Source organism: Lithobates pipiens, unplaced genomic scaffold (genome assembly GCF_037356315.1).
Source record: "Lithobates pipiens isolate NorthernLeopardFrog02 unplaced genomic scaffold, aLitPip1_a1.2 Scaffold_22, whole genome shotgun sequence".
In the NCBI taxonomy this organism is placed as follows: domain Eukaryota; kingdom Metazoa; phylum Chordata; class Amphibia; order Anura; family Ranidae; genus Lithobates; species Lithobates pipiens.
Window position 1 is genome coordinate 152,608,630 of NW_027507784.1, and position 12,538 is coordinate 152,621,167.

Here is a 12,538-nt window from a genome sequence, read left to right on the forward strand (position 1 = left end):
TTGTCGAATCAGAGAACATTTTGCATTCATTCAGAAAATGCAAAACATTAGTTAAATAGCATCCATGATTAAAGGCCAATGTCCTGTGTTCAGAATGCAGTAGGGCAACTGCAAGGTGCAGGACCCAGAACAAGTGCAGTCCACTATAATATTACTGTCTACTTTACTGGTTTCCAAGTTGCATGGGCATTGGCCAGATATGGTATATACATATCTACATTCACGCTGGAATAATGTAACTAAGTGTAATAAATCCATAACTGGAAATCTTCTTTAAGACAGCAGCTATGGGTTTGGAATATGCTATTTTGTAATACCTTGTTATGGCAACACTCTATTTTGGCATCTTGGCACCTCTGGTGTTGGAGAGTACCAAAATAATACTGCATTTGAATTTTGGACCATAAAAAAGTTTACAAACACTCATTTAGAGCAGAAAATGAATACATAAATGTAATTTATTGTTATTGCTTGATCAAGCCATGCTAAAAGAAGGCATGTACAATAGCAAAATCCGAAAATATTGACTGTTACAGATATTAAAATAAAGAATAATATGTGCCAATTAGGACTGAGAAGCTCAGATTTATCCACAGATTTGTAGAGAAAATTGTTGATGCACTATTAAAATGTTTTTCATTGAGATATTCAATAATGGATAAAATTGCGGCTGTGGTTTCTTCACAGGTTGGTTTGATCTGATCTTCTGGAAGAACAAAGCCATATGTCCCATTATCTCTTAACTCAAACGTGTATGGAAAAGGAATTCCTATGTCAGTAGCCCAGTCCCTTGAGGAGCCAGAGTTGAAATCTGTTAAATGAACATACAGAAAAAAATATAGCCTGGTTACTGGCAATCAAAATCACTCTCAGCCTGCTGGGTAATATATTAACAAACTAGTATTAATACATAAGTGTTATATTTTACAATCCAATTCTTCAATGCAGTGGCTGCAATTGTTTGCTTTAAAACTTTTTCCTTTTATTTACACCTGGTGATCCTGCCATTAAGCCTGTTATTTTTCAACTTCCTTCAACAGACAAGGTGTCTAGCCAAAGTGGCAGTTAGGGGGTTGAGACTAACCAATTAACTCTTACAGGGATGCTTACAATGATCAGCTTTTTTTCATTAATGTTAAATCTTTATCCCAAAAGAAAAAAAATATTACTGTAACTGCTTATAAAGTGTTAGCTGGAGTTAGGGCCTAATTTGTTACTGAAATCTCTCTAAATCTGCTAGTGCATCTAAGACTCCATTCACTGCTGAACATTTTGTAGCTCTAAGCTCCAAAATCTCAACATCCAAAATTTCAAGGTTTTCAATTATGTCTGTTCACACTTGTGAACTTGTGAGTGTCATGTAACTTGAGGTTGGATGCTCATAGTATGAAACTATACATGAGCTCTTTTCAGCTACATGCTTCGAGAGGTTTTTGGCCCCAATACATTTCCATAGGAATGTCAAAAAATTAGCAAATACTGTTGGAATAACATGTGGAAATAACATATCATGCATTTTTTTTCCTAGCAATTAACAAAAAGTAATATAAAAAATGCTAACGCTTCAGATGCCAGCACGTACGCTTGTACAAATGCTCAACAAGGAAAAAAAAGCCAGCAAAATGATCAAAGACGCTAAGCTCAAGTGTGAATGCAGTATAATATTACCCTCTCCCTAGACTGACTGACAATGTTGCTGTCCAAAGCTGTCTCTGATAAGCTGGCTACACATTATAAATTTTTTGTTTAATTTCCTTTAGATTTATATTCATTTATATTTATATTCAACTATGTAGTGCAAGGGCCTGCCTGATTGTATACAATTCGAAAGTGTTTAAGTTTGACCTCTTATTATATGGTTTTGGTAAATCTAAAGGAAAATTGTACAAGAAAATTGTATATGTGTAGCCAGCTTTAGATCTCCATTGGAGCGGAGACCCCTAAGAGAGGATTATTGTAACTGGTTGGATCACTAAGTGCAAACAAAGGCCTCCCTATTTGCTGTCAATATTTGCAGGTGGTTGTAACTGTGGGTTTAGAACAGGTGACAGGAGAGACTTATGTGAGAGGGGGGAAATTGTGGGTTGAGTAGCCCAGTGTTGTCTACCATGTCTGTAAAGGATCTCATTCGCCCAGGTCATGGTATAGCTAGTAGTAATAAGGGCTTGCTTATGCTGCCTGTATGTTAAACATTACTTTTTAGTGTGCACTGTGCAAGCATACTACACATCACACGCATGTTGCGGTGTGAATGGCAAACATAGAAAAAAATGTAAAGCTACATAGAATGAGATCTAAGGCACTGGATTTGTTCCGTAATGTTGAAGATGTTCCACAATTTTTCCATCCCAACCCTTTAGTTAAAATAAGTGTTAAGAACATGCCCCAGCATTTATTGTCTACCATATTGTTAAAACACTATGCAACATTACAGCTCTTAAAATGTCTTTGTAATCATATTTAAATGCTTTATATTCTAGTGTTAGCAAGCACAAGAACATAGTTATGTTCACAACAGACTTACATAATATGTGAGATGCTGATCCAACTCTATATGTTTTTCCATGTATCTGTGCCAGTTTGGCAGCTGCCGTCTCCCCAACAGACAGCTGCAAATCAAACATTGAAAAAAAAAATGAATATGTGTACTTTTAGAAAAAAAGAGCCAAATATACAATAATGTGGAAAGTGCTGTTTTGAGGCTAACATGATCATTATTGAGATAAGCATAATAAAGTCTCCGAAAAAGAATAATTGACAACTAACATAAAAGATTAGTCTTGATTCTTGACTACTGATCTCCTATATTTCTTACTGTTGAAATCAGATTGGTTATTGAAAAAAGGAATTAGATGCCTGGATCAACCATGAATTATAGTAATATAATAAATTCAGAAATATATATATATAGTTTATCAATCGCTCAACTCAAGGAAAAACCCAGAGTCACAGTCAGAGTGACCCTAAAATCGCATATACCAAAAAAGAGAGAATAAAGTTCTCCCACGAGGGTCAATTAGGACACTAGATTAATTTAATGATTTATTAAGTAGAAAAAACACACAGCAGTTTAATGAAACACACAAGAATGAAAATGTATCTCAGACTCAAAAAAATCTGTGGGGCACAGTTACAGTCCTGGTTAAATAATGCATTAATGCTGTGATTGGTTATTGAAGCCTTAGATAAAGGGTCTCAAACTGGTGGCACCAATCCAGAATATTATAAGTAAATGGCCAACCGGTATTCCATGAGTGACATGGCCAGGTTGCCCACAATCAGCCCGGAGAAGGGTGTCCCCTGATAACGGTTTCCTATAAAGTATGTCTGAAAGTCATTGATAAAAAAAAAAAAGTGTGGGGTTCCTCCAAATTCAATTACCAGGCCCTTCAGATCTGATATGGATATTAAGGGGAACCCCGTGTTAATTTAAAAAAAATTGACGTGGGGTCCCCCTAAAAATCCATACCAGACCCTTTATCCGAGCACGCAACCTGGCAGGCCGCAGAATAAGAGGGGGGACAAGAGAGCGCCCCCCTCCTGAACCGTACCAGGCCACATGCCCTCAACATTGGGAGGATGCTTTGGGGGTCTATGACCCCTCAAAGCACCATGTCCCCATGTTGATGGGGACAAGGGCCTCATCCCCACAACCCTGGCCGGTGGTTGTGGGGGTCTGCGGGCGGGGGGCTTATCAGAATCTGGACAAGGGGACCCCCAGATCCCGCCCCCCCTGTTTGAAATGGTAAGGGGGTACAAAAGTACCCCTACCATTTCACAAAGAAAGTGTAAAAAATTGTTAAATAAGACAAACACACTTTTGAAAAATACCTTTATTAAAAAAAAAAAAAAGAAGATTCCAGCGGTGGTAATCCACTCTTGCTATCCAGCGACGGTTGATCATCTCTCCGGGATCCAGCGATGGCTGATCTGATCCAGCGACGGGTGATTTTCAGTCCAGCGCAGTCCATCTATGCATCCATCTTCTGTCTCCACTGTTGCATTACCACCGCTGGAATCTTTTTTTTATTTTTTTTATTTTTAATAAAGGAATTTTTCAAAAGTGTTTGTCTTATTTAACTATTTTTTACACTTTCTTTGTGAAATGGTAGGGGTACTTTTGTACCCCCTTACCATTTCAAACAGGGGGGCCAGGATCTGGGGGTCCCCTTGTTAAAGGGGGCTTTCAGATTCTGATAAGCCCCCCACCCGCAGACCCCCACAACCACCTCCCAGGGTTGTGAGGACAAGGCCCTTGTCCCCATCAACATGGGGACATGGGGCTTTGAGGGGTCACAGACTTTCAATGAGTGTTCTCTGTATTACGGGAGCCGACAATTCATTATAGCCGCGAGTGATTTTAAAAGACTTTTTTTCCTGCAGAAATGACACTTTGTGCAGGGACAGTTCTAAGCACGGGAAACATACGCCCCTTCACAGGCATACTATACACACCCCCAGGTATGAAATTTAAAGGAATATTACACTTTTATTGTTTCACTTTAATCATTATTAAAATCACTGCTCCCGAAAAAACGTCAGTTTTTAAAACTTTTTTTTGCATTGATCCATGTCCCCTGGGGCAGGACCCAGGTCTCCAAACACTTTTTAGGACAATAATTTGCATATTAGCCTTTAAAATTAGCACTTTAGATTTCTCCCATAGACTTGTACAGGGTGTTCCCGGCTTTTTGAATTTGCCACTAACACCCACAAATTGTTCACTGCTCGCTGAACAGGCGAACAGGCAATGTTCGAGTCGAACCTGAGTTTGACTCGAACTCGAAGCTCATCCCTAATCAGTACTATACACTCTGTGGGATTAGAAACAATGAGTCTTTCAAGGCCTCAGCCCATTAAGGTAGAAGGGCAGACCACTAGGCTACTGGGCTGAGGACAAACATGTATAGAAAATACATTTATTAGTGTTTGATTTTTTTACAAAAGTTTTGCATTTGAGGCATTAATATTATGGAAACAACTATGCTCATGCTGATGTGGCATTGGCTATTAGGCATGCAACAATTTTTTTTAGCAAAGATACGAATGCTATTAACCCCCCTGACGGTATTCCCGAGTCTGGCTCGGGGTGTAATTTTCATACCAAAAGCGGTATCCCCGAGCCAGACTCGGGACTGCATCGCTGGATCCAGGAGGATGTTTACTCACCTTCTCCCTCGGGTCCAGCGTTGTCTCCCCGCTGTACGAGCGAGCCGTGTCTCGCTCGATGCATCACATCACCGATCTCCGTGCCCTGCGAGCGTTGCGACGCACGGGGACGGAGATCGGCGCTAAATTCAAAAAGTGAAACAAACAGTAAACATACAGTATAATGTAATCTTACAGATTACATTGCTGTATGTAAATATTTCACATCCCCGTTGTCCCTAGTGGTCTGCCCAGTGTCCTGCATGCAGTTTTATATTATAAAACTGTTCTTTATGCCTGGAAACTGGAGATTGTCCATAGCAACCAAAACTGTCCTTTTACATCAAAAATGGTTTTAGACCAGCTAGAAAACAGCGATAATAAATTAGAATCACTCGCAGAATTGAGCGATAGCGATTTGTGGGGAGATCCGTCATCAAATACTGAAAAGTAATGACAGTGACAATTCTGCAACTGAGCAAATTTCAGTGTTTTTGATTTGATTGCATTATTGAATAATTTTTATTATTGTTATATTATTATTTGGTACAATTATTTATAATTATTTATTATATTATAATTTATTATTTCATTTTTCAAACTTTATCATACCCGGGATGTCTGCTAGACTCTGGTTTGGACAGATTTAAGTGAGTTATTCCTAAGAATTGCAGGACTACAATATAAAACACCAAATTTTCATGCAAAATAATGGTACCGCTTTTAGCACCTAAAATCCGAAATAATCGTACCGCCAGGGAGGTTAAAGTCTATGGGACATGAACATGAAAAAGTCCTCATTTTTATATGGGAAACTCCACGCCAAAATGAAAAAGAAAATTGGAATGGGGTCCCCCCCAAAATCCGTACCAGACCCTTATGTGTGCATGCAGCCTGGCAAGTCAAGATGGGGGGGTGATTTTTTTTTAACCAAAAATATGTAGAATATTATATATTGGCCTAAATTGATGAATAAATGTGTTCTTTGTATGTTGATATCACAAAAAATAAAAACCGAAGAGGTGATTAAATAACACCAAAAGAAAGCTCTATTTGTGGGAAAAAGTGATGCAGTGCAGTATCTCAAAAAATGGCCTGGTCACTAAGGGGGCAACTTCATGCAGAAGTTTTTAAGAGCTGTCAAAGCCAAGAGAGAGCAGTTGGCAGGAGGCCTCCCATCGAGGTGTAGAGTTTTCATTTTTGATGGGTGATTGGCGGTGGATTTACATCACGGGACACTTTTTTCTTTTTTAATAAATGATTTTTCAAAAACTGTCTTTTGTGGTTTTTACTTTTTCAAAAATTTTTGGTGAATGAGTAGGGGTATGATGTACCCGATACCCATTCAAATGGGGGAGGGCGAGATCCAGATGCCCCCTTGTTAAAGGGGGCTTCCAGATTCCGATAAGCCCCCCACCCATCCGCAGACCCTGACAACCACTGGCAAGGGTTGTCGGAAGAGGCCCTTGTCCCCATCGACATGGGGACAAGGTGCTTTGAGGTGGGGGGCTCTGTGTTGAGGGCATGTGTCCTGGTATGGTTCTGGGGGGGTGCTTGCCCATCTCCGCCCTATCCTGTTCTGCCAGGCTGCATGCTCAGATAAGGGTCTGGTATAGATTTTGCGGGGACCCCACACTAATTTTTTTTATATTGGTGATGGGTTCCCCTTAGGACTGGGGGGGGGGGGGGGCGCTACGCCATTTTTTTCCCAGTTTTTTATATTTATATTGCCAAGAGCTGGCAATAAATTACAGCCGTGAGCAAGTTTAAATTAAATGTTTTCCTTTAAAAAAATTCATTATTGCTGCAGCATGTTCTATAAATTGTACAGATGCGCCACTTAACAGGCAGACTAAGGGGATCCCCATGCACGATAGTTAAAGGAATATTTCATTTTTATTATTTCACTTTAAGCATTATTAAAATCACTGCTCCTTTAAAAAACAACTATGTAACTAGATTTAATACAGATTTAAAGGGATATGAATAGCTTACACTTATAAAATATGTATTTATAGCCTGCAAAACATAAAACCTAAAGAGAATTGACTTTTTATTTCAACATTGATATAAACATGTGGTACATTAATGTAAAAAAAAAGAAAAAAGCGTGGAAATGATGCTCCAGCATTTGACAATATAGTTAGAAGGGCCCTGCTCAAAAGAGCTTACATTCTACAAGGTAGAAAACAGGGATACAAATTAAGCAATAACAACCATGACAAACATTTTTGGTGATTTTAACTCCTCGCTCCAAACCCCTAAAAAATGTAATTGATGATCATAAGCAAAAACAGACAAAATTAATACAAAATCCAAAAAGGCAGCGCACAAACAAAAACCATGTCCACAAACACACTTTTGAGGGCCTTAATGCCAAAGGATTCCAGCAAACACATAAAGCAATCAGCAAACCACAGCCTTAGTGGGGTGTGGGTCGGGCATAATGTGCACTCCCCCCCTCTATTTGTAAACCAATATAAGCACTGCAAACAAAGATTTGGGCCTCTCCCAGGCCAAACACCCTCCACAACTGCAGACCTTTATATAACCTAGCTAGGATTGCTAGCACACCTAGACCCACCCTGTAAAGGACACACCCACCAGTTTAATTGATTCTGTCTCTTCATGTATGCCTCAAGAGCTCACACCTGTTCATCAGGAACACACACTCTTTACAACTGAAAGAATGCATCAGCGTATATATCTGTGCAGGGTAAACCTAAAAATAACAAATGTTCAAGGCTCTGGCTATGATCAGTGATACCAAAAATCTAAACATTAAACTTGCATGTTGTTGGACATGTGGAGGGTACAAAACAGGAAATTCTAACTTTGCAACAGCTGCTTTACACAAATTGACAAAGCGCATTAGTCATTCATCATCAGCATACATTAACCAATTCGCACCCACGGTAAAGCTGAATGATGGCTACAGCGAGGACCTTAATTGTTAGGAGGCCGTCAATAGACATCCTCCTGAGCAGGAAAAAAAGCCGATCATGGGCTTGTGTCAGAGGAACAGCGGTCCCAAAGAGGGTGAGACATCAACCAAGTTTCTGTGCCCACCAGTGCCGCCTGCCAGTGCCCACTAGTGCCCCCTGCCAGTGCATAGCAATGTTGCCAACCAGTTCCCATTAGTGCCACCTACTAGTGCCCACCAGTGCCACCTATCAATGCCCATCAGTGCTGCCGATCAGTGCCCATCAGTGCCTCATCATAAGTGCCACCTACTAATGCCACCTATCAGTGGCCATCAGTGCCACCCATAAGTGCCACCTATCAGTGTCCACCAGTGCCACCTCATCAGTGCCTACAAGTTATTGTCCATCAGTGGCGCCTTACCAGTGCCAATCAGTGCAGCCTATCAGTGCCCATCAGTGTAGTCTCATTAGCGTATATCAACGAAGGAGAAAAATTACCTGTTTGCAAAATGTTATTACAAACTATAAAGCTGTATTCTCCCCAAAATTTCCAGTCTTTTTTTCGTATTTTTTTACCGAAAAATAAAAAACCCAGCAGTGATTAAATACCACCAAAGGAAAGCTCTATTTATGGGGAAAAAAATTATACAAATTTAATTTGGGTACAGTGTTGCTTGAGAGCGCAATTGTCATGCAAAAGGTGGCAGCGCTGATAGCTGAAAATTGGCCTGGGCAGGAAGGGGGTTTAAGTGCCCAGTAAGTAGGGATGAGCCGAACACCCCCCGGTTCGGTTCGCACCAGAACTTGCGAACGACCCCCGCGTTCGGTACGAACGTTAGAACCCCATTGAAGTCTATGGGACTCGAACGTTCGAATTGGAAAGTGCTAATTTTAACGGCTAATATGCAAGATAGTGTCCTAAAAAGGGTTTGGCGACCTGCCTCCTGCCTCAGGGGACATGGGTCACTGCAAAAAAAAGTTTTAAAAACTACCGTTTTGGTGGGAGTACTGATTTTAATGACGATTAAAGTGAAAAAAAAAAAAGTGAAATATTCCTTTAACCACTTGCTTACTGGGCACTTAAACCCCCCTCAGTCCCAGACCAATTTTCAGCTTTCAGCGCTGATGCACTTTGAGTGACAATTACGCGGTCATACAACACTGTACCCAAATGAAATTTTTATCATTTTTTTCCCACAAATAGAGCTTTCTTTTGGTGGTATTTAGTTACAGCTCGGAGTTTTATTTTTTGCTAAACAAACAAAAAAAGATGCAAAAAAAAAAAAAAAAAAATCATGTTTTAATAGTTTGTTATAAAATTTTGCAAACGGGTCATTTTTCTCCTTCATTGAAGTGCGCTGATTAGGCGGCACTGATAGGCTGCATTGGTGGGCACTGATGGGCTGCATTGGTGGGCACTGATGGGCTGCATTGGTGGGCACTGATAGGCTGCACTGGTGGGCACTGATAGGCATAGTTAAGGCGGCACTAATAGGCACAGATAAGGCGGCACCGATGGGCACAGATAAGGCGGCACTGATGGGCAAAGATGGGCACATATAAGATGGCACGGATGGGTGGCACGGATAAGTGGCACGGATGGGTGACACGGATGGGCACTGATAGGTACCACAGATAGATGGGACTGATGGGCACTGATAGGTGGCACTGATAGGTGGCTCTGATAGGTGGCACTGCTGGGCACTGATGGGCGGCACTGCTGGGCACTGATGGGCGGCACTGCTGGGCACTGATGGGCGGCACTGGGGTGCAGCACCTTTGAGGCAGATTTTGGGTGGCACTGTGGGTGGCACTGCTGGGTGGCACTGTGGGTGGCACTGTGGGCACTGCTGGGTGGCACTGTGGGCACTGCTGGGTGGCACTGTGGGCACTATGGGCACTGCTGGGTGGCACTGACAGGGGGGCACTTACTTTATTTCAGGATGGCACTGCGGGTGGCAGGTGGGCACTGGCAGGGGGCAGGTGTCCGCTTGAATTGCTGGCCGTGATCGGGACTGATGTCCCGAACACGGCCGCCGGCGATCGGCTTTTTTTTTTCTCCTCGCGCTGTCAGCGCGAGGAGGAATACTAGCCGATTACCGGCTCCGTTTTATCACATGATCAGCTGTCATTGGCTGACAGCTGATCACGTGATAAGGGGTCGGGATCGACCCCTTACACGGATCGGTGATCAGGCGAGTCTCACGGACTCGCCGATCACAGAGCGCGCCGCGCGCGCCCCTCAGGGGGCGCGCAGGCCGCTCGTAACCGGGGCGACGTCAATAGACGTAGTCCCGGAAATGTAGGTCCGCGCTAATGCCGTCATTTGGCAATAGCGCGGATCTGAAGTGGTTAAATATGGTGCCTGGTGGGTGTCTGTAGTATGCCTGTGAAGTGCCACGTGTTTCCCGTGTTTAGAACAGTCCCTGCACAAAATGACATTAAGCGGAAATAACACCATTTAAAACTGCTTGCGGTTTTAATGTTATATCTGGTTCCTGCAATATGGTTGAAAATCATTCAGAAAAATGGCATGGGTAGCCCTCCCTGCCCATTACCAGCCTATTTGGGTCTTGTACGCATATTAAGGGGAACCCTGTACCCATATTAAAAAAAGGAAATGCGTGTGGCCCCCAGGCCCTATATACTCAGAACAGCAGTATACAGGCGGTGCAAACAAGACTGGGACTGTGTAGGTTTGTTGTGTTAAGTTGAATCTGTTTGTAATTTTCAACTGGTACATTTTTAAAGTGTAGCTCCAGTCAAAAAAAATATTTTTAAGCTTTTTGGAAAACATAGGGAAGGGTTATCACCCCTGTATAATTTGTTTTGTCGTCCATCTTTTTTCATCTCACTTGCTGTTGTCTCCTTCCGTTTGCAAGTAGGAGATGTTTGTAAGTTGGATGTTTGAAAGTAGGGGCCTGCCCTATATGCTCTGCAGAAATGGCGGAACAAGGTGTTGGTTTTGCAACAACATTGTAAGCCCTCAAAGTGACTCTTGGTGGGCGCTGGAGCGCCCTGCTGTGAACGATTATATCAAGAATTGTAATTACATGCCATTGTTGAACAGTGGTAGAAAAATTGACCTTTGGTGGTTGTGGTGCTGGTGCCACAACACTATAAGTCCTCACAATTACTCTGGGTGGGCACAGGAAGGGGCCCTCCTGTGAAATATTATATCAAGAATTGTAATTACATGTCCCTGTTAAACAGGGGCAGAAAAATTGGGCCTTAGGCACTGGTGCCATCACACTGCAACCTCTGCCATACACTCTAGTTTTATTGCAGGAATTAGCCCTGCTGCAAAGCATTGCATCAAAAATTTTACTTAAACGCCCCTGTTAAACAGGGGCAGAAAAATTGGGCCTTAGGCACTGGTGCCATCACACTGCAACCTCTGCCATACACTCTAGTTTTTTTGCAGGAATTAGCCCTGCTGCAAAGCATTGCATCAAAAATTGTACTTAAACGCCCCTGTTAAACAGGGGCAGAAAAATTGGGCTGCTGGCATCACCCAGAACCAAAAATGTTCTTCCAACATATCAGCGGAGGAGGAAGAGGATAGACAATCAACATAACAGGACAGTCACTCAGCATCAGCATAGGCAGTCTTGAAGGGATGTGGTATTTAAAAAAAAATTATTCGGTTACATCAGCTTCAGGTGCTTGGTAGCTGTGGGTGATCCAAGACTGATTCATCTTGATGAAGGTCAGTCGATCAACTGATTCGGTGGACAGGCGCACCCTGTGATCGGTAACGAAGCCACCAGCAGCACTGAAGGTGCGTTCCGAAAGAACGCTGGATGCAGGACAGGCCAGTAGCTCAATTGCATACTGTGCAAGCTCTGGCCAGTGATCCATCCTCAAGACCCAGTAAGCCAGAGGATTTTCAGTGGGAAAGGTGTCCAAGTCTGACCTTGCCCCTAGGTATTCCTGCACCATGTAAATTAGACGCTGGCGATGGGTGCTGGAACCAATCATACCTTGGGGCTGCGGACTAAAAAATTGTCTGAAAGCATCAGTCAGACGGCCACCTTCTCCACCGCTCCTTCTGACTGATGCCTCAGCAACACGTTGTCCAGGACCAGGAGTTTGTGACCTCCCAGTCTCTGGGAACGCGTTGCACAGAGCTTTCTGCAAGGCCTCCCGGAGATGTCTCATCCTCTGCTCCCTCTGCGATGGCAAGATAAGGTCGGCAACCTTACCCTTGTACCGTGGATCAAGGAGAGTGGCCAGCCAGTAATGGTCCCTCTCCTTGATCCGAAGAATACAAGGATCCTTCCGCAGGCTTTGCAGGATCAGGGAGGCCATGCAGCGTAGGTTAGCTGAGGCATTCGGTCCGGAGTCCTCTGGGTCACTAAGGACAACATGATCCGCAGCTACCTCCTCCCAGCCACGTACAAGTCCACGTGTTTCTTGGGACTGTAAATCATCCCTATAAGACTGCTGCTGCTGATGCTGAGTGC

The 12,538-nt window shown here is 42.7% G+C and overlaps 1 protein-coding gene across 1 annotated transcript in view; it reads right to left on the bottom strand.

Moving 5' to 3' along the window:
• Positions 1 to 426: 426 nt before the first annotated feature.
• LOC143924263 (carboxypeptidase O-like) overlaps positions 427 to 12,538 on the bottom strand; it is a 102,203-nt gene continuing 90,091 nt past the window's right edge. Inside the window, exons 10-11 of the mRNA XM_077448470.1 lie at positions 2,525 to 2,609; positions 427 to 811 (exon numbers count right to left, since the gene is read on the bottom strand). Of these exons, the coding sequence (XP_077304596.1) occupies positions 540 to 811; positions 2,525 to 2,609 (357 nt within the window). The 3' untranslated portion in view covers positions 427 to 539. The remainder of the gene's footprint in view (positions 812 to 2,524; positions 2,610 to 12,538) is intronic.